This window comes from Heptranchias perlo, chromosome 28, assembly GCF_035084215.1.
Source record: "Heptranchias perlo isolate sHepPer1 chromosome 28, sHepPer1.hap1, whole genome shotgun sequence".
In the NCBI taxonomy this organism is placed as follows: domain Eukaryota; kingdom Metazoa; phylum Chordata; class Chondrichthyes; order Hexanchiformes; family Hexanchidae; genus Heptranchias; species Heptranchias perlo.
Window position 1 is genome coordinate 10,972,648 of NC_090352.1, and position 21,399 is coordinate 10,994,046.

At 41.9% G+C, this 21,399-nt stretch overlaps 1 protein-coding gene across 1 annotated transcript in view; it reads right to left on the bottom strand.

Annotated features, from left to right (window-relative positions):
• tmem132e (transmembrane protein 132E) overlaps positions 1–21,399 on the bottom strand; it is a 621,750-nt gene that overhangs the window by 356,021 nt on the left and 244,330 nt on the right. The window contains exon 3 of the mRNA XM_068008053.1: positions 5,126–5,269. Within this exon, the coding sequence (XP_067864154.1) occupies positions 5,126–5,269 (144 nt within the window). The remainder of the gene's footprint in view (positions 1–5,125; positions 5,270–21,399) is intronic.

Here is a 21,399-nt window from a genome sequence, read left to right on the forward strand (position 1 = left end):
GCACCGTTACTGACTGAGTTGACCGAGTCCTGAAGGACATAGCTGCCAGACTGGACCGGCTGCAGATAGTGAGAGAATCAACACAAGGGAAAAACCTACTTGACATCGTCCTCACCAATCTACCTGTCGCAGATGCATCTGTCCATGACAGTATTGGTAGGAGTGACCACCTCACAGTCCTTGTGGAGACGAAGTCCCGTCTTCGCACTGAGGACACTATCCAACGCCCTGTGTGGCACTGCCACTGTGCTAAATGGGATAGATTCAGAACAGATCTAGCAGCTCAAAACTGGGCATCCATGAGGCGCTGTGGGCCATCAGCAGCAGCAGAATTGTATTCCAGCACAATCTGTAACCTCATGGCCTGGCATATTCCTCATTCTACCATTACCAACAACCAGGGGAACAACCCTGGTTCAATGAAGAGTGTAGAAGAGCATGCCAGGAGCAGCACCAGGCATACCTAAAAATGAGGTGCCAACCTGGTGAAGCTACAATACAGGACTACATGCATGCTAAACAGTGGAAGCAACATGCTATAAACAGCTAAGCGATTCCACAACCAACGGATCAGATCCAAGCTCTGCAGTCCTGCCACATCCAGTCATGAATGGTGGTGGACAATTAAACAACTAACGGGAGGAGGAGGCTCGGTGAACATCCCCACTCTCAATGATGGCAGAGTCCAGCACGTGAGTGCAAAAGACAAGGCTGAAGCGTTTGCAACCATCTTCAGCCAGAAGTGCCGAGTGGATGATCCATCTCTGCCTCCTCGCGATATCCCCACCATCAGAGAAGCCAGTCTTCAGCCAATTCGATTCATTCCATGTGATATCAAGAAACGGCTGAGTGCACTGGATACAGCAAAGGCTATGGGCCCCGACAACATCCCAGCTGTAGTGCTGAAGACTTGTGCTCCAGAACTAGCCGCGCCTCTAGCCAAACTGTTCCAGTACAGCTACAACACTGGCATCTACCCGACAATGTGGAAAATTGCCCAGGTATGTCCTATCCACAAAAAGCAGGACAAATCCAATCCGGCCAATTACCGCCCATCAGTCTACTCTCAATCATCAGCAAAGTGATGGAAGGTATCGTCGACAGTGCTATCAAGCGACACTTACTCGCCAATAACCTGCTCACCGATGCTCAGTTTGGGTTCCGCCAGGAACACTTGGCTCCAGACCTCATTACAGCCTTGGTCCAAACATTGTCAAAAGAGCTGAATTCCAGAGGTGAGGTGAGAGTGATTGCCCTTGACATCAAGGCAGCATTTGACCGAGTGTGGCACCAAGGAGCCCTAGTAAAATTGAAGTCAATGGGAATCGGGGAAAACTCTCCAGTGGCTGGAGTCATACCTAGCACAAAGGAAAATGGAAGTGGGTATTGGAGGCCAATCATCATCGCTGCAGGAGTTCCTCAGGGCAGTATCCTAGGCCTAACCATCTTCAGCTGCCTCATCAATGACCTTCCCTCCATCATAAGGTCAGAAATGGGGATGTTCGCTGATGATTGCACAGTGTTCAGTTCCATTCACAATCCCTCAGATAATGACGCAGTCCGTGCCCGCATGCAGCAAGACCTGGACAACATCCAGGCTTGGCCTGATAAGTGGCAAGTAACATTTGCGCCAGACTAGTGCCAGGCAATGACCATCTCCAACAAGAGAGAGTCTAACCACCTCCCCTTGATATTCAACAGCATTACCATCACCGAATCCGCTACCATCAGCATCCTGGGGGTCACCATTGACCAGAAACCTAACTGGACCACCTGTGGCTACAAGAGCAGGTCAGAGGCTGGGTATTCTGCAGTGAGTGACTCACCTCCTGACTCCCCAAAGCCTTTCCACAATCTACGACGCATAAGTCAGGAGTGTGATGGAATACTCTCCACTTGCCTGGATGAGTGCAACTCCAACAACACTCGAGAACCTCCAGGACAAAGCAGCCCGCTTGATTCGCACCCCATCCACCACCCTAAACATTCACTCCCTTCACCACCGGCGCACCGTGGTTGCAGTGTGTACCATCTGCAGGATGCACTGCAGCAACTCGCCAAGGTCCGATACAAGTTTAACATAACTTCTTTGTTTTTCAATTCTATCCCTCTAGAAATAAACCCGGATGCTTGATTTGCCTTTTTTTTTTATTGCCTTTCTAACCTGCATCGCTACTTTTAGTGATCTGTGTATCTGATCCTTTTGCTCCTCTATCCTGTTTAGACTCTTATTATCCAAACAGTATGTGGCCTCGTTATTCTTCCTAACAAAATGCACCACCTCACACTTATCTATATTGAAATTCATTTGCCAATTACATGCCCATTCTCCAAGTTTATTGATGTCCTCTTACATTTTGACACATTCTTCCTTTGTATTAACTACACCCCCCAATTTGGTGTCGTCTGCAAATTTTGAAATTGTACTTCTGTTTCCCGAATCCAAATCGTTAATGTAAATTGTGAACAACAGTGGTCCCAGTACCGATCCCTGTGGTACACCACTTCCCACCTTTTGCCAGTCTGAGTAGCTACCTTTAACCCCTACTCTGTTTTCTGTTTTGTAGCCAGCTTGCTATCCATTCTTCTACCTATCCCATGTCTCCACATGCCTTAGCCATGAGTCTACAATGCAGTATCTTACCAAAGGCCTTTTGAAAATCCAAATATATTACATCTACTGCATTACCTTTGTCTACTCTTTCTGTTACTTCTTCAAAGAATTCAATAAGGTATTCAATAAGAAAGTAATTCAATAAGGTTGATCCACTCTATCAATTCAAATTGCCTGCCAGAAGAGCTACAGTTAGTCTTCAAGGACACTTCATTTAAAGGAACAATGTACCTCCACATCTCCTTATCATGGGCTGCGTGCATTCATATGGGAAAAGTATCTTTGCCACTTACCCTGCCCTGAACATTGTCTTCGCTCTGTACAAAGGGAAAGATAGCCTACAACTAGCACCAAAGAAATACGATCGGAGAGAAGCAGCAATGCAGTAAACATGAGTACACATGAAGAAAAGGTGCTGCATATGGTGGGCAGGCAAACAAGAGAACCTCTGGGAGAGGGCGAGGTGGGAACAAAAGGTTTGTAAACGTTGGGAAATACTCACTGTAGGTGGTTTCAGCTTTATGTGCTTTCTCAAAGTATTGCAATGCCTTTATACTCAACAACTATTTCTTCAAGGGGGAATGTCACCGTGCGTAAATCTAAACAAGCTCCTCTGTGTCTCACACCATAAGAGCACTGGTGCAGGAGCAGGCTGTCTACGATGATCACCCAGGAACGTCCACTGGGCAATTAAATGTCAGAACCACAGCCTCAACTCCTGCCACCTCCTCTTTAGCTATGTTAAAGCATTTTAATTGTGCAATCAGCAGCACAGAGAAAGTAACTAGTGAGTCGGAAGGGCTGTCACAGGGTGAAGCACTAAACACTAGTTAGAATGAGGACATAGGAGTAAAAGAGAGGGTACATGTTGCTCCTCCATGGAGGGTAGAGTAACGATTATAGTCGACCCCAGAGATTCACTTTTTTTTATTCGTTCATGGGATGTGGGCATCGCTGGCAAGGCCAGCATTTATTGCCCATCCTTAATTGTCCTTGAGAAGGTAGTGGTGAGCCGCCTTACTTGCTGAAGACCTCGATCTTAGTCGAGCATTCATTGGGTGTCATCATTCCAATATTCAAGGTGCTTCTGCCCCTTTAAGGTCAGGGCTGGGGTGGGTACAGAGTGGTGGGAAGAAGCTCCCCCCTGCTGCAACTCTGCCCCAAAGAGGAGAATCTCTTCCTCTCCCTCCTCCATCAATTTCTCTGAGCAATAGCTTCAGATTTCTGTAGACTCTGTAGCCTGAAAGGAACACGTCTTCTTAAATAGAGCTCCATATTAGCAAAGGTCGAGGCAGTCCCTTCACATCTATGAGGGACGGGGGTAATTAAAGTTTTGTAAAAAAACATCATTTTTGAGAAGACTGTTAAAGTCGGGGAGTTGAACTAACAAGGCAAAGGGGTTTATGAAGAGATGTCAAAAAGAGTAGGGCCAAGACAGTTGAAGGCTCTTCCACTAATGACGGGGGGGGAGAATGCAAAGGAGGCCAGAGCTTGAGAACCGAAGAGCAAAGGCTGAGCCTATGACTGGAGGAGGTTGTATACGTAATGTGGGGTGAGTCCAAGGGCGATTTGTAAATCAGGAACACCATTTTTGAATTGGATATGTTGGGGATAGGAAGCCAGTGGAGGTCAGTGAGGACAGGGTGATGGGCTTGTGGAAACATAGAAAATAGGAGCAGGAATAGGCCATTCGGCCCTTCGAGCCTGCTCCACCATTCAATATGATCATGGCTGATCCTCTATCTCAATACCATATTCCTGCTCTCTCCCCATACCCCTTGATGCCTTTTGTGTTTAGTGTGGGTCAGGATGTGGGCAGTGGAGTTTTAGATGATATGGAATTTATTTAGGGTGAAGTTTGAGCTACACAGAGTTCTACTCCTGCCCCCTGTGGTAGAATTTCAGACACGTGAAGAATAGAGCGCTAGAGGAGCATATCATTGTTTGGAAATCTGTCCGTTGTATGCAAAATTTTGAATGCAGAGCTAATTTGCTGACTTCAGTTCCTAGAATATCCACCAGATTATGGGAAATCTGCGGCTTGCCTGTTCGTACGAACAAATTCTCCAAATCTATGTGTATCCACATGTACCATTAAAATGAAAGTTGAGAGACACCAGTACTTGCTACTGTTGCCTCTGCCCACATCATATTGTTCATGTTTAACTAATAAAAACAAAACAAAACAGAACGCTGCTTAAACATAACACTCTGGACAGTAGAACTTCAATACATGAAAGAAAAAATATATAGCATAAGCTTGCTATTCAGTGACAATATGATAAAGTGACAGCAACCGGAAAAAAATTCTAAGGTAAACATTGACATCATAAGTAGTAAAAATAAAATTTCTAACATAACACACATATATAAACTGCACAATTCACAAAAACATTACATTTACTCAGTCACCATTTTAGGGTTTTCAAACTCTTTAACAATACCCAGTGGAAATTTACCCTCGATGTGTGTAATGCCATGATGGATCTACTAGTATTTAATTGTTCTCACCTATATACAACTCCTTGCTTCTTATTCATCTCCACTGTGGCTGTGGAATGTTTTCCTCCATTCATGATCTCTGATCTCAACTGCCAGGTTTCGGGGTTTTTGGACCACATATTTTTCAGGTTCACTCCTTTTTTGGCCTTTACCCTGAAAAAAGGTTGAACAAAATAAGCAGTCAGACAAACACAATGGAACTATTAACTCAAAAAAGTAAAACATTCTGATGTTCTGATTTACTCAGCATATCATAGATTTCTGTTATAGCAAAATGACTACCCATTTATAATAATGAGAACTCAGAATAGTTAAGTGCACTTTACAAATCAATCAAATCAATCTAATTGTAAAGTTCTTAATCTCAGTGTGCATATTCAATAAATGTGTTCAACACACTCCTAAAAAGCATTAATTCAAATTCAGCTGCAGGAAACATAAAAATTAAGAATTATTTTAATTGCTATTAGTGAACAACTAGTAGGATGGAAAACAGAAAATGCTGCAAATACACTGGATAGGCAACTAGGTTTATTTAGTATTAGAATGAATATGATCCATGAAAAATTGTACTCAAGCCAATATGCTTCAATGTTGTGTGATACTTTTAATTCACCATCTCAAATTATTCCCCCAGTACCACCACGAGTGATAGACCTATAATCATAAACAGTACTTCACCCTAGTGAAATTTCACATACCCATCATTACATTTACCTAAAACCCTCATGACAATAGAGTTAGAAGAAATAGAATTGATAGCAGACAATGTTGCTGGCTTTTGAAAGTTTTCTGCTGACTGTAACTGTTGGCACAGGACCTATTCATAATAATGCTACTGTCTCTGTTAGACACAAAAACAATAAAAGTGCTGGACTGAAGCCTTTGAGTCAAGTGGAACAATTTATAAAGGATATTCAGTGCCTTTTATGAAATGATTTTTATTTTGACAAGTTAGGCTGACTGGGTATCTCATAAGTGAGCAGCAGCTTGTTTCACAAATGAAACAACCATATTTCACAGAGTGGCATTAGATATTCTGCTATCACAGAATGATGTTATGAAATCCGGTTGACACTGCAAATAACAATAAGAAAAATATTTCCACAATTGTCATCATGCACAAGTGTGATAAATATAAGATGCATTACAATGTATGAGGTGTATAGATCGGACTGATTGGTTTGTTTTTCTATAAATCATGTATGGCTAGAAATTCCCCTGTGCACTAAACATGGGTAAATCATGGCCTACTTTTGATTTTCATGAGTTATAACTCACATACTGCATTATACTATTTTACTTAATGTGGCTTGTGGGAGTCTGAACGTGTCATAATAGAAGTACAAATGAACATTATCACACATGCTTAAAGCCACACGGGTTAAATAATTACTTAATAATTACATATAGTCCATAGGCCTTGGATCCTTTGTGAAGTAAATTTCGGAGTGAAGAGAGCAGTGGAAAAGATATTTCATTGAAACGACCATGGCCCCGATATTTACGGGGAGGTGGGGAGGGTCCAAAAACGACTGAAGAACAAGGCAAGGCATGCGACGCGGAGGTCCTGCAAGATCTTAACACAGGACTTCATTAACATTTCGTAGGTCCGTCTTCCACCCGGCAGTTGGCCAAATGGATTGCCTGGCCAGCAGGCAAGGTGGAACACCAGTGGCAGGAGGCCGCAGCAGGGGACCCTCGGGCACCATCCCCGACAATTGGGAGAGGGGAATAGGCCCGCGATCGGGGAGGGGCTGGAAAGAGGTCGGCAAAATTACAGCCAGGACTTTCAGGAGTAAAGCTAGGAAACACTTCCCCACGCAAAGGGTGGTAGAAGTTTGGAACTCTCTTCCACAAACGGCAGTTGATGCTAGCTCAATTATTCATTTTAAATCTGAGACTGATAGATTTTTGTTAACCAAAGGTATTAAGGGATATGGGGCTAAGGCGGGTATATGGAGTTAGGTCACAGATCAGCTATGATCTCATTGAATGGTAGAACAGGCTCGAGGGGATAAATGGCCTACTCCTGCTCCTAATCAGGGAGGGAGGAGGAGGAGGTCGGCAATTGTGCTGGGGGGAAGTTGGCAATTGGGGCTATGGGGAGGTCAGTGATCAGGGCTGGGGGAGACCGAAGACTCCCTTGAGGGGCTTGGCGGAACACGCCTGCTTCTCCTGGTCCATAAGAGGCACTTACCTTGGGTAGCCGGCAGCTCCCACCTCCCTTTCATTGCCGGGTATTCCGGCCCCTGGGAAATCTGTGCAGCAGCAGTAAATTTCAAATCGGGCACCCAATTGCACTGTGGGAGCCCGACTTAAATAAGTTAATTAAAAGTCCAGCCTCTCCACATCGGGACACTCGGACGCCCCAAAATCCGCCACCGTAAAAAAGGTGGCGGGTGCATGTGCGTGGGTTGGGGTCTCATTGTGTGTATTTCACTTTCAACCCACCCCTCCCCATCGAGCGGGATTTAATATCGAGGCCCATGTGTTTTTTCCAAAGGATGTCATGCAATGACAATAACTTACATTTATATAGTGTTTTTAATGTAGAAAAACGTCCCAAGCTACTTTACAGAGGTATAAGTAAAAAGGTGTCAAAGACAAGAAAAGGAGATTAGAAGGTGTGACCAAAAGCCTAGTCAAAGGGGTGGGTTTTGAAGGAGGTTATTAAAGGAGGAGAGAGATGTGGAGTGGCAGAGGGATATAGGGAGGGAATTCCAGAACGTGTATCCTCCTTTTGCTGTACTGAAAGCACATCTGCCAATGGTGGGGCAAAGGGAGGGGGATGCACCTGAGGCCGAAGTCAAAGAAACAGGGAGTTTGGGTTGATTATTGGGCTGAAGAAGGTTATAGAATTCAGGAGGGCCAAAGCCATGTAAGATTTTAAACACAAGGGTAAGAATTTTAAATCTGAGGCACTGGGGGACTGTGAGCCAGTGTCCGTCAGTGAAGAAAAGAAGTAAGCAGTACTTGGTGTGAGATAGGATATAGGCAGCAGAGCTTTGGATGAGTTGAAGATTATGGAGCGTTGAGACATATCTATGGGACAGACAGGCAACTCTCCCTCTCTATAAGTAAACACTAAGGTGCACGTGGGAACAAATAACTGCCAATCGTGCTGTCACACACTCAGCAAACAAGGGAAGAAAGCCTTAAAAAGATATCCGATCTCAAAAATTCCCAAAAGATAAGTAATGAATATTAATATGATTGACATGCCATATTAGAATTTTGGACAATGTAGTCTGTGAACAATGAATTTCTCAATACAGCTTTTCAATTGAAACCTCAAGTCAAATGTTCCCATGAGAACAGAAAAGGATTCAACAAAGGATATTAAGATAACTGCATACTATATCAAAATGTGCTTAGAAACACACAAGGGAATGTGATTTTAAAACTTGGAAGCAAAGCAAGAGCTGGCAGTGCAATTATAAGCTTAACACTTGAAGTGTAGCTAGCAGAGTGACATCAAACGGCCTTCACTGCATGATGTCAGAGTCACTAGGCTGCATGCATATACTGTCAATGCCATATGTCATCTTAAACAATGCACACTGTTGTTTTTCTGTCAGGTAGGGCTGACATTCAAACGTAAGGAATGGCTGCAGACTGGCAGCGGGCCCAGCCAGGTTTATAGTCCATGACCCTTTTGAGCAGCCATGGTGAAGTTCACATGATGGGAGGCCCAGAGGGCACTGACAATAGGAAAGCAGGAAGCAGCATTCAAGATCATAGTTTGTTCCATAATTCTCAGTTTGAGCAGCATTTACCAATAAGTAGAACATTTACCAGGGCACACAGAATAATAAAGCACATTATTGGGTACTGCTTTTCATTGCTGCAGCAACGGAGATTATTTGCTGCATGAACTTAAAATGTCACATCTTTTCATAGAAATTCATGAAGACTCAGAGCCTGATTCCGAGCTCTCCCAGTACAGCACTCTGCGTCACTATAACTCAAAGAAGTACCAGCTCAGAGATATATACCAGAGGCTCTTAGACCCGAGGTAGAAGAAGAATCACAAAGTGAAACACAGACCATGGGCAAGAAAGGGCAAGTGTTTTTGGCCAAAGAACAGCAAACTGTTGCAGGGTCCAGTATAGTTACTGATGGCGCTGATTTTGGATTCAGACTTAATACAGCCTACTTACAAATGGAAGATACTACACAAGCACAAGCATCATCACTAGTCTCAATGGATAATATGGTGCAGACTGCTGGTATGGATGCTCTCGAGTCTAAGCTCCGGGGAGTTGCTATGGCCTACTTCAACTCTCCTGAGAAACAGATACAGGTATCTTTGTGGAAGGGCACTGGTGTGTTCTTGTATAGATCAGTGACCAGCACAAGGTCTTGGTTTTGAGCGCTGGCATACATTGAGAATTCCAGGAAGAAGCAATCAGTTCTCTTGCCAAGGTCTCTACATACGTGACAGTAGATGCTCATGAACATACAAACAGCTGCAACTGCATGTGACATCGATACCACATGCACAGAGTCTTCTGAACCAGTATCACATGGAGGTAGCAGACCCCCACGATCCCAATAAACTGGCTTGGAAACCTTATATCCAATCAGCATATTTATTCCATCCATTAGGCCATGGTCCCATTTGCCCTCTCAGATGGATGTAAACGATCCCATGGCAGTATTCAAAGAGGAGGAAAGGAGTTCTCTTAGTGTTGTGACCAACATTTATCCCTCAACCAACATCGTTAAAATAGATATCTGGTCATTTCTCTCATTTCTGTTTGTGGGAGTTTGCTGTGTCATGCGTCCCTACATTGCTACAGCAGCCACACTTCAAAAAGTACTCTATTGGCTGCAAAGCACTTTGGGACATCCTGAAGTTGTGAAAGGCACTATATAAATGCAAGTTCTTTCCTTTTTTCTTTTTCTTTAGGGTTAAGAATAGTTCACAAAGTATGCCACATTGCACATATCCATGAAACACAAGGGACTAGATTTTACTTGTAGCAGATGAGTAATGGTGGGGCAGGACTTTCACCCATCCCTCCTACCCTGCCCCAATCCCAATCCATTTTCCTGGGTTTTTATGGATGCTGGTGGGGTTCCTGCCAGCAAGTGGAAGTCCACTACTGCATGGCCAAGATATTCTGGGGGTGTTGCAGCGGGACTTCAGAAGTGGAAGCAAAGAGGGCAGAAGATCCTTGAACAGGAAAGGTGGAAAATTGTTTTTAGGCCTCGGCCAAGACTGAGGCCTAATATGGTAAGTTTCTAGGCCTGAATGGAGGCAGAGCAGCCAGCTAGTAGGCCATCGCTTCCACTTGTGCGCATTGAGTCTATGACCGTGACCATCTTCCACCAGGCAGTTCTGGGGAGTGACAGTAACGGGCAGAAAGAAGGCAAATGGGAGACGAGACAAGGCTCTGTCCCCCTTGCTGCCATTTACATGCAGCGAGCAAGAAACAGGCTGCTAGTGGTAGCTCTGGCAAGGGAGGGAAATCAAGGTCGCGGCAGTAGCCTCACCGCCCCACTTTCACATCATTTCTGCCAATATCCTGCTTGATTTCAAAAAGGCACACAAAACAGTCAACAACGTCCTCTAACCTGAAGGAGCCACCATCTATTATATATTAAAATAGGTGGGTAATCCCTTGACTTCAGCTCCACCGGCCCCGCTGACCGACCTTTTTTTTTCTTTTTCTGTCGATTGTTATCAGACAGCTGATGCCACGTCTCTTCCGGCGATGATGTCGCAGTCCGTCCTTGTATGTATTCCCGTAAAGAAAGATAGAGGGGGGGGGGGGAAAACAGTGTGGCCTGGGACATTTAGTTCCTAGCCCTCTGACAGAGGGACAATGTGCAACATCCTCACTGTGACACTCAAACAAATTCAGAAGCTCCTCCATTGAGAAGGACAAGAGCAGCGATGAAAAGGTAGTGGAATCAGAATTCCATAGGAACTTTCAAAAGGCAATTGGACATGAAGGAGACTCATTTGCAGGGTTATGCGGAAAAAGCTGGCGTTTGGGACTAAATTGGGCAGCTCTTTCAAAGAGCCGGCACAGGCACAATGGGCCAAATGGCCTCCTTCTGTGCTCTAAGATTTTATGATTCTATATTTCATATTTTTGTCTGATTATGCTCCAATGAAGCGCCTTTGGACGTTTTACTACGTTGAAGGTGCTATATAAATGCAAGTTGTTGTTGTTGGAAACCCCTGTCTCAGACTCATCTATTGCGTATTTCCATTGTAAAAGTGTCCACATTTATCTGCAGTACCAGTTACGCCTGTAGATGTCACTGTAATAGGCCTTTACAATGAATAAAGCATCTATCACATAAGGTTAGCTTGCAAACCCGGTACTGGTAGGGTATAGTAGCATTGTGAGTCAGCTTTCAGTTCCATTGCAAAGTCATTGGGTATTTGCCCAGGAATGTTTTTCCCCTGATTAGACTTTTGCAGTGGTCTTTTGTTCATAGCATTCAAACAGTAAATAAACAACACTGTAATGGTTGCATACTTAAATACTTCCTGGGTTCGTCTGGTTAAGTGAGCTGACTCTAAATGCTGGCTCATGAACTTCGCACAGATCCTTCTCAGAGGTATGGCTTTAATTGCTGCACTCTGCAAGCCTATACTGTCCTGTCCTTCCAGCTGTGGCCCCATGACTAGAACTTTGTTTATTGACCCCCCCTCTGCCCACACCCCCTCCTCTCTGGACAAAGATATCAACATTTCATGGCCAGATCAACTCCATTGTGTGCCCCTCCCCTCATCCACAGGGAGACTATCTGGTGCAGATTGATATGCAATGTTTTGTGCTTAGCCTGTGCTTTAGCTATTTTCTATAAACTAATTACTTCTACTCAAAATATTTATTTTTTCTTTGTGTAATGGTATTAAAAAGCAAATCCCTTTGGTGGCTGTACTTTTTGCTACAATTTGGGTTTCCAGGTGATGTATTTGTAATGTGGAGCATCACACTGTACAGCATCATAGCAGAAAGCACTATGCATGACATACATCAGCCCACACATGCACTACTGATTTGGTTGCACATGTTAATTCAAGTAGAGTTGGAGTGTACAGATTGACTGGCTAAGATAACCTGGCCAGCATTGGATAAAGTTTGTTAGGAACTGGAATTGGAACTGGTATTGGCGAGAGTATCAATGACAGTTGTTGTACATGTATGTCCACTCAGTGCTACATCGAGAGACAAATTGATTTTATTTTGTACCCTTTAGAGCTCTCAAAGAAGGGAAGCTGTCATTATGGTAGACTAATCAAATGGTATAGAAATCATTTTAAAACATAAACTTTTGCTTTGGTTTTGTTCACATTAATAAATTGAATGTTTGTTGAAGGTGATGTCAATTAACTGGAACAATCATGTTCGTAGTTACTGTAACATAGATCAAAGCATTTGGTACCATAATGGGGCAGGTTCAATATTGCTCAATAATTCATTTAGTGGTTAATGTGTGAAACCTGAAGACACCACAGATAGAGAACAATCTATTTCTCTCATGAAGAGTTTTTGAACAGAATTTGGTGGTACTTCAATGCTCAATTAATTGAATTATTTGAACTATATTCAATAACAATGATTAAAAATAAATGACTCGATACCCCTTCGCCCCCTTGAAAACTCAATGAGAAATGGTCTAAAAACAATTTCCACTTCAAAATGAACAATTAAAAGCATACTTAAAAGACTCAAGGGCATTTGAACATCTTACCCAGAAAGTGAGGGAGAAATCATTAAATTACGCTCGGACCTAATAGAAGATTGTTTCTTCAATTCTACATATTTTATGAGTCGAGGCTGATATGAATTTCAAACCTCTCTCAATGAACATTCAGAGCATATTGTTAAATATACCATGACAACATCAAAACCTGAATTAGCTTGCTGACATGCAATTATCAGAGAAGAGTTTGAAGTCAAACACTGAGGAGTAGGATGTTATAATATGTTCTACGAAACTGACAGGTCACTGACAGTACTTCCAGCTTTTCCTGCATGGGTTGAAGATACTGACAAAGAAAACTATGTTCTGTGACAGTTTAATAGTCGGAAAATCTATAAGAAAGCACGCATACATCTGTAGGAGGTGGATGGAAAAAGCAGCTTGTAAAAACAAGGATTTATCTTCTGACAGCAGGAAGGTGAAATACTAGCAAAGTGTATGAACGAGCAGGATTACTGTAAATCTGCTACGTACTATAACAGCTAAACTCAGGAAGCAGTCAGCAACTAAAGTTCAAAAACAAGTTTATATTTAATAATAGACACAAAAATAGAAGGAACTTCAGAGCAGTAAATGGCAGCCTTTTATAGAAGACACAAATTAGAATTTCCACAGAGGCTTGGGACAGTACCAAGCACGGCCCTATTGTTATGCAAGACATTAAGGACAATCTACTACTGACCCTCCCAGTAGCTTTCTACCTTTTCATTTTAGCGCAAGTGTGTGTGCGTGTGTGTGTGCGTGCGTGCGTGCGTGTGTGTCGTCTTGAGCCTGCTCCGCCAGTCAATAAGATCATGGCTCATCTTCGACCTCAACTACACTTTCCTGCCCAATCCCCATATCCCTTGATTCCCTTAGAGTCCAAAAATCTATCGATCTCAGCCTTGAATATACTCATCAACTGAGCATCCACATCCCTCTGGGGTAGAGAATTCCAAAGATTCACAACCCTCTGAGTAAAGAAATTTCTCCTCATCTCAGTCCTAGATGGCCGACCCCTTATCCTAAGACTATGCCCCCTAGTTCTAGACTCTCCAGCCAGAGGAATCAGCCTCTCAGCATCTACCCTGTCAAGCCCTCTCAGAATCTTATATGTTTCAATGAGATTACCTCTCATTCTTCTAAACTCCAGAGAGTATAGGCCCATTCTACTCAATCTCTTCTCATAGGACAACCCTCTCATCCCAGGAATCAAATCTATTGAACCTTTGTTGCACCGCCTCTAAGGCAAGTAGATCCCTCCTTAGGTAAGGAGACCAAACGGTTCACAATACTCCAGGCGTAGTCTCACCAAAGCCCTGTTCGACTGTAGTAAGATTTCCTTACTCTTGTACTCCAACCCCCTTGCAATAAAGGCTAACATACCATTTGCCTTCCTAATTGCTTGCTGTACTTGCTTGTCAATTTTCTGTGTTTCGTGTACAAGGACACCCAAATCTCTCTGAACGCCAACATTTAATAGTTTCTCACCATTTAAAAAATATTCTGTTTTTCTATTCTTCCTACCAAAGTGAATAACCTCACATTTCCCCACAATATACTCCATCTGCCACCTTCTCGCCCATTCACTTAACCTGTCTTTATCCCTTTGCAGACTCTTTGTGTCCTCTTCACAGCTTACTTTCCCACCTAGCTTTGTATCATCAGCAAACTTGGATACATTACACTTGTTCCCTTCATCTAAGTCAGATATAGATTGTAAATAGCTGAGGCCCAAGCACTGATACATGTGGCACCCCACTAGTTACAGCCTGCCAATCTGAAAATGACCCATTTATTCCTACTCTCTGTTTTCTGTCCATTAACCAATCCTCTCTCCATGCTAATATATTACTCCCAACACCATGAGCTCTTATCTTGTGTAATACCTTTTGTGTGGCACTTTATCATATGCTTTTGAAAATCCAAATATACTACATCCACTGGTTCTCCCTTATCTACCTTGCTAGTTACATCCTCAAAAAACTCCAGTAAATTTGTCAATCACGATTTCCCTTTCATAAAACCATGTTGACTCTGCCTAATCTTATTATGATTTTCTAAGTGCTCCATTATTACATCCTTAATAATAGATTCCAGCATTTTCCTGACTACTGATGTCAGGTTAACTGGCCTGTAGTTCCCTGTTTTCTCTTTCCCTCCTTTCTTGAATAGCGGTGTTATATTTGCTACCTTCCATTCCACTGGGACCATTCTAGAATCTAGGGAATTTTGCAAGATTACAAAAAATGCATCCACTATCTCTGCAGCCACCTCTTTTAGAACCCTAGGATGTAGGACATCAGGTCCAGAGGGTTTCAAATCCCTTTCATGAATCTGGAAGTTGTTTTCCAACCAAATTCTCTTTATTGCAATGGCAAAACATATATATATACACTAATGGAATGTTGCCTTCATCTGTCAACCACCAGTCTCTGTAATTCCAGCTGCTTGCTTGAGGTTTATTAATTTTATATACATCCAAGGCCCCAATTTTTCACAGAAAAATGGACAGAATCAGGGAGCTTGATCTCCAAAATACAGGAAAAATGAAGTCTAAGGTAATAAAAACAGATTTTGCTCTATTTAGTCACTATAAACCAATGGTCCTCATGATAAACAGATGGAATCATGGAATACAATCCAAAAACACTGGTAAAAATCCCAGAATCCAATGTAATCGAAGCAGAATCTGACTTAATCAGTCACTACAAATTGGTTGCCCTACTTATTTCTTCTAGTTCTGTGTTCACAGTCTCAGTAAAATAACATGCTTGCATCTGGATTATTTATTCATCTACTTCAATTCTGATGCTTCTGTGTCTGATTTATTAAGCAGCCCCCTATTACCTTTTTAAACTAAAGTTTTTTTTGTTAAGGTTTCTGCTTGGCCCCAAATATGTTTGTTAATGCTCTTGTTGGCTTTGTTGTCATCCCAGCTGACCATGCTGCTGCTGTTTCCTGTCCTGCTGGGTTGGATGTGCTATTATAAGATACCCCAGAGAGATTATGGAGAAGAAAGTGGCTCTGTCTAATGGATGCAGAGAGAAATACTGAAAGAAGTGTCTTCATTGTCACCAGCAGTCTGAACAGTTCAGAGAGAGAAAATGACTGTGCAGAAAACAGACCTATTGCTAATTTATTGGTAGCACAGTTCAACTGATAATTGCTGCTTTAGTGTGCATTCTATCCTACTGGGCTTGCCATGCTACAGCTGCTTCTCTGCTGATCCTGCTGCTGTTGCTGCCCCTCACTGTCAACAGAATATCTGAAGGTCTGAACTGACTACAAAACAACTTTTCATCCTGATATTAATTTCCTTTGTTGGACTATCTCAATAGCTGTTATCTCAACTCTCTGCTGATTATGATGCGTGCTTCAAAAGATGACTTGAGTCGCCTGCTACATAAGATAGCATTTAGGATGCAGTTTAAGAAAGATAATTCTTTTCACAGCATCAGGAACTAAGAGATCAGATGGACTAGGATCTGGAAGAGTGGAGATTAGAGGAATTTGGAGACAAATGAAAAAAGATCAGAGAAATTGGAGTTCCATCACAGCAGTGCTGAAATAAATGGTCAAAACAATTTGGGTTTAAAAATTGAACACATGAAACAATCAACTGTTGGTAATGGGACAATTTTAGATTTGGACAAATATTTTTGAAAAATTAGAATGGCATTACATATATAAACTTGTTTATATTTTTTAAAAAATAATAAATTGCACTTTGATCTTATTATGTGAGTATGATCGGGTATTTATAAAATCCTAAAGGTGCTGGGGCTGGATCAAAGGTTACCCAAACTAGCAAGTGAGTTCCCCTTTTCAACAAGTTCTACTTTAACCATGCATGTCCTCAACCATCAACCATGCAGGCACACTCTCAGACATTGAGGCCAATTGTGGTAACCCTAATACCACCCCAGATGAGACTTTGTTGAAACCTGGAACCTTCCTGGTCTACAAGACTCACTTGGTAAACCAGCTGAGTTAGTGGAGCCATTATTACAGCATTTTGGAAACCTGGATCAAGTCTCCTCACTGCTCCTGGGGGGAATTTCCTCAGGGCTTCTCCTACTCGCCTGCCATAACTCTGGCGAAAACCCTGTTTACACATGTAAATAGAGTGTCGAACCTCTGCCAAAGTTACAGCGGCAAAGTGGGAAAAGCTTCAAGTAAATTGAACCCCTTGTTTCTAAAGTAAAACGCTTCAATTCTCCTTTCAGACCTTAGATCCCCATAATTATAATACTGCTCTTATTTAAATCCCCTCCAATGCATGTGTCATTTTCAGTGTTGAGTATCATTCCTTCATTGTGTACACACTCCATGTTTTCTGTACCACATGTATGTAATGTTACATTTATAAATCTACATTAAAATCTACTTAGCATTCCTTCGCCACTCCACATAGCTGGTCTCTATGAATGCTATCAATCTCTCTCATTCTTATCACCGGGCTTCTAAATTTTCCATATCAGTTATGAATAAGATAAGCAACAGAGCACCCAGAACAGATACACTAGTCAGTGCCTGAATTTTTGCCATTCATCATCACTTTCTGCCTTCTTTTCTAAGTCAGCAATCAATCTAGTCAGCTAATTTACCATTTCTTCAATGAGCCTTATTTTTAGCTTCATGGGTGAAATATTATTAAATTCCAAATGAAAATCGAATGTGATTTCATCGAATGAATAGTTTTTGTCAACTAATTTAGATTTCTTCTCAAAAATATATGATAGATTTGTGAAGCCTGACCTGTCATTTCTAAATCTACACTCACTACTCCTTATGGTGTCTGCACTCTTTAGAGCATACCCTTTAAAATACCCTACAACATTTTCCTCACCACTGATCACTTTATTTTTGAGTAACAGAATTACTTTCCCTATCCTCAAACACTATTTCTGTATTTACATCACTTTTATATGTTTAAAGTTGAGTCTCATTTATTTCTTCTCTCATTTCATTCAGGATTCTATGGTACATGCCAACTGGGCCAGGTACCATGGGTGCAATTAACGATTTGCATTTTTTTAAATAACTCTTGCCTCAAAGATGTCCACACATGTTATAGACTCCTGAGGTAAAATGAATGGATTCAGGATTTATCTACAGTCTTCCATTGTGAACACTGATGTGAAGAATTTATTTAATAGCACTGTTATTTCCTAATCATCTATTTTATTTCTTATCCCTTAAACAATCTATCTGATATTTTACCCTCTGTCTACTAAGGGCATGGCTAAAAATAGTTTGGGATTCTTTTTGCTACTATCAACTATCTGCTCTATTGTCATCTTACTTCTTCTAACCCGGTTCTAAGTTCACTTTAAACTCAGTTGTCTTGACTGATATACTCACAAAAGTACCCAAGTATACCATGGTAGGCCAGTAGTGTCAAGCATGAAAGTCAATCCATTACAAAAAGACATGATCATGGTGATGTCTAAGTGCCCTGCAAAGGCATGCACAGCAGTAAGAAATTTATCTCCAAGGACAGTAGCTGGATGGTAAGGCATAAAACACCTGTTCTGTTGTTCTTGACATCCATGAGGCAATCAAGTCCAATGTATGTAAAGGCCAGCCACACCACATATACCAGTGCTATTCTTGAGCAATTGTTGATTGGATATTCAAGAAGTCAGTTCAAGCCATTTCTATCCCAAAAGTTTAGTTCATCTGCAGTCCCATTTGGTATAATTATTTTGCTAATCTAGCACTCAACTGATGGAGCCAGCATTACTTAAACTCAGTGTATGAGTTCCACAAGCATATCGCTGGTATTACTGGGCATGTCCCTCCCTTTCCCCCATGCCAACCAAAGCACATTATTAGCGAAGAGCTCGAACCAGCTACTGTAATGATTCTGGCCTCAGTTATAGCCTCATGTATTCATTATTTTGTACGAGGATAGTTGTGTGTGTGTGTGTGTGTGTGTGTGTGTGTGTGTGTGAGAGGGAGAGAGGAGAGTGTGCGTGCGTGCGAGTGTACGTTTGGAGAAGAACATGGCTCGTTAAAACAATGCAGATTATGGGCTGAAATGATAGGTGTTTACAATTTTGAAAGGATGGGACAGGATAGCTAGAAGCAAACTGTTTCCAGTAGTTGAGGGGTCAAGAATCAATGGCCATAGGTACAAGATTAAATGTAAGGGATTTAGAATAGAGAGCAAGAGAAATTTCTTTATACAGAGAGTTGTAAGGGTGTGGAATTCACTTCCAGGATTAGTAGTTAAAGCAGAAACTATGTCAACATTCAAGATTAGATTGGATAGGTGGTTGAAGGAAAAAAGGTTTACGGTATTTGGGAGCAGGGTGGGTAAACGTGATTAGAACTATTGGCTTGCCTGGAGGGTAAATGCTGATACAGACTGGTAGGGTCAAATGATCCGTTTCTGTGATGAAACTTCTATGTATTTCTATGTATCCCTCCCATATGTTTTTCCTATTGATGAGTGAAAGCATGTAGAGCTGTAACAAAATATTGTGCCAATGTCATTCCATTATTTAAGAAGGATAGGAGAGATAAACTAAGAAATTATAGGCCTATTAGTCTAATGTCTATTGTGTGGAAGTTACTAGAATCTGTTATTAGGACAGAGTGACTGAGCACTTGGACAAACATGAACTGATCAGAGAGAGCCATCATGGATTTGTAAAGGTTAAGTCATGTCTAACGAACCTAGTAGAATTTTTTGAAGCGTTAACTAAAGTGGTAGATAAAGGAGTGTCTATGGATGTTATTTATATTGACTTCTAGAAAGCATGATAAGGTTCCACACAAGAGACTGTGAACAAAAATGAGAGTGCATGGAATTGGAGGTAAGCTATTGATATGGGTAGGGAATTGGTTAGGAGGTAGGAGACAGTGTAGGGTTAATGGGTATGTACTCAAATTGGCAGGATGTGACTAGTGGTGTCCCCAGGGATCTGTACTGGGTCCTCAGCTATTCACAATATTTATAAATTACTTAGACAAAGAAATAGAGAGCCATATATCTATGTTTGCTGATGACACTGTTAGGTGCCATAGTAAATAGTGTAGATGGGAGCAGAAAGTTGCAAAGGGAAATTGATAAGTGAGTGGGCAAAATTGTGGCAGATGGAGTTTAATGTGGGGGAACTGTGAGGTCATCCACTTTGGACCTAAGGAAGATAGATCAGAGTATTTTCTAAATGGTGAGAAGCTAAGAATTGTGGAGGAGCAGAGAGATATAGGGGTCCATGTACAGAAATCACTAAAAGCAAGTGGACAGGTACAAAAAAAATTAAAAGGCTAATGGAATGTTGGCCTTTATCTCAAGGGGGCTAGAATACAAAGGAGTAGAAGTTATGTTACAGTTATATAAAACTGGTTAGAGCCCATCTGAAGTTCGGTTCTGGGTACCGCATCACAGGAAGAATATACTGGCCTTGGAGGGGGTGCAGCGCTGATTCACCAGAATGATACCAGGGCTAAATGCGTTAAATTATAAGGACAGGTTGCATAAACTTGGTTTGTATTTCCTTGAGTTTAGAAGGTTGAGGGGTGATCTAATCGAGATATTTCAAATGATCAAGGAATTCTATAAGGTAGATAGATGGTGGGGAAATCCATAACAACTAGACTTTTGTTCCCTTGAGCACAGAAGATTAAGGGGTGATCTAATTGAGGAGTTTAAGACATTTAAAGGATTTGATGGGGTAGTTTAGAAGGTTGAGGGGTGATCTAACTGAGGTATTTAAAATGATTAAGGGATTCTATAGGGTAGATACAGACCTCTGGTGGGGGAGTCCATATCAAGGGGGAAGAACCTTAAATTAGAGCTAGGGAGTTGAGGGGTGATGTCAGGAAGCACTTCTTCACACAAAGGGTAATGGAACTCTGGAACTCTCTTCTCCCAAAACATTGTTGACGCTTGGTCAGTTGAAAATTTCAAAACTGAGATTGATAGATTTTTGTTAGGCAAAGGTATTAAAGGTTACGGAGCCATGGCAGGTAGATGGAGTTAAGGTACAGATCAGCCATGATCTAACTGAATGGCGGAACAGGCTTGAGGGGCTCAATGGCCTACTCTTGTTCCCATATTGTTCCTATCGTAGCTTCATGGACCTTTAAAGTGTTTGCAAATTTCAGGCGTTGTGAAGTTGTGGCCTACTAGAAGATACCAAGATGTGGCCTTTAACAGAGAAAGACTTCTTACAGCTGGTAAATTTTCAACTCAGAACTTAATGTAAATCCAACATTTTTTCATAGGAACACAGGAACAGGAGTAGGCCATTCAGCCCCTCAAGCCTATTCCACCATTCAGTTAGATCATGGCTGATCTGTACCTCAACTAAATGTATCCACCTTTGATCCATATTTCTTACCTAACAAAAATCTATCAATCTCCATCTTGAAAATTTCAACTGACCCAGCATCCACAGCCTTTTTGGGGGAGCGAGTTCCAGATTTCCACTACCTTTTGTATAAAAAAGGGCTTCCTGATTTCACTCCTAAATGGCCTAGCTCTAATTTTAAGGTTACGCCCTCTTGTTCTGGATTCTCCCACCAGAGGAAATAGAATCTTTGTATCTACCATA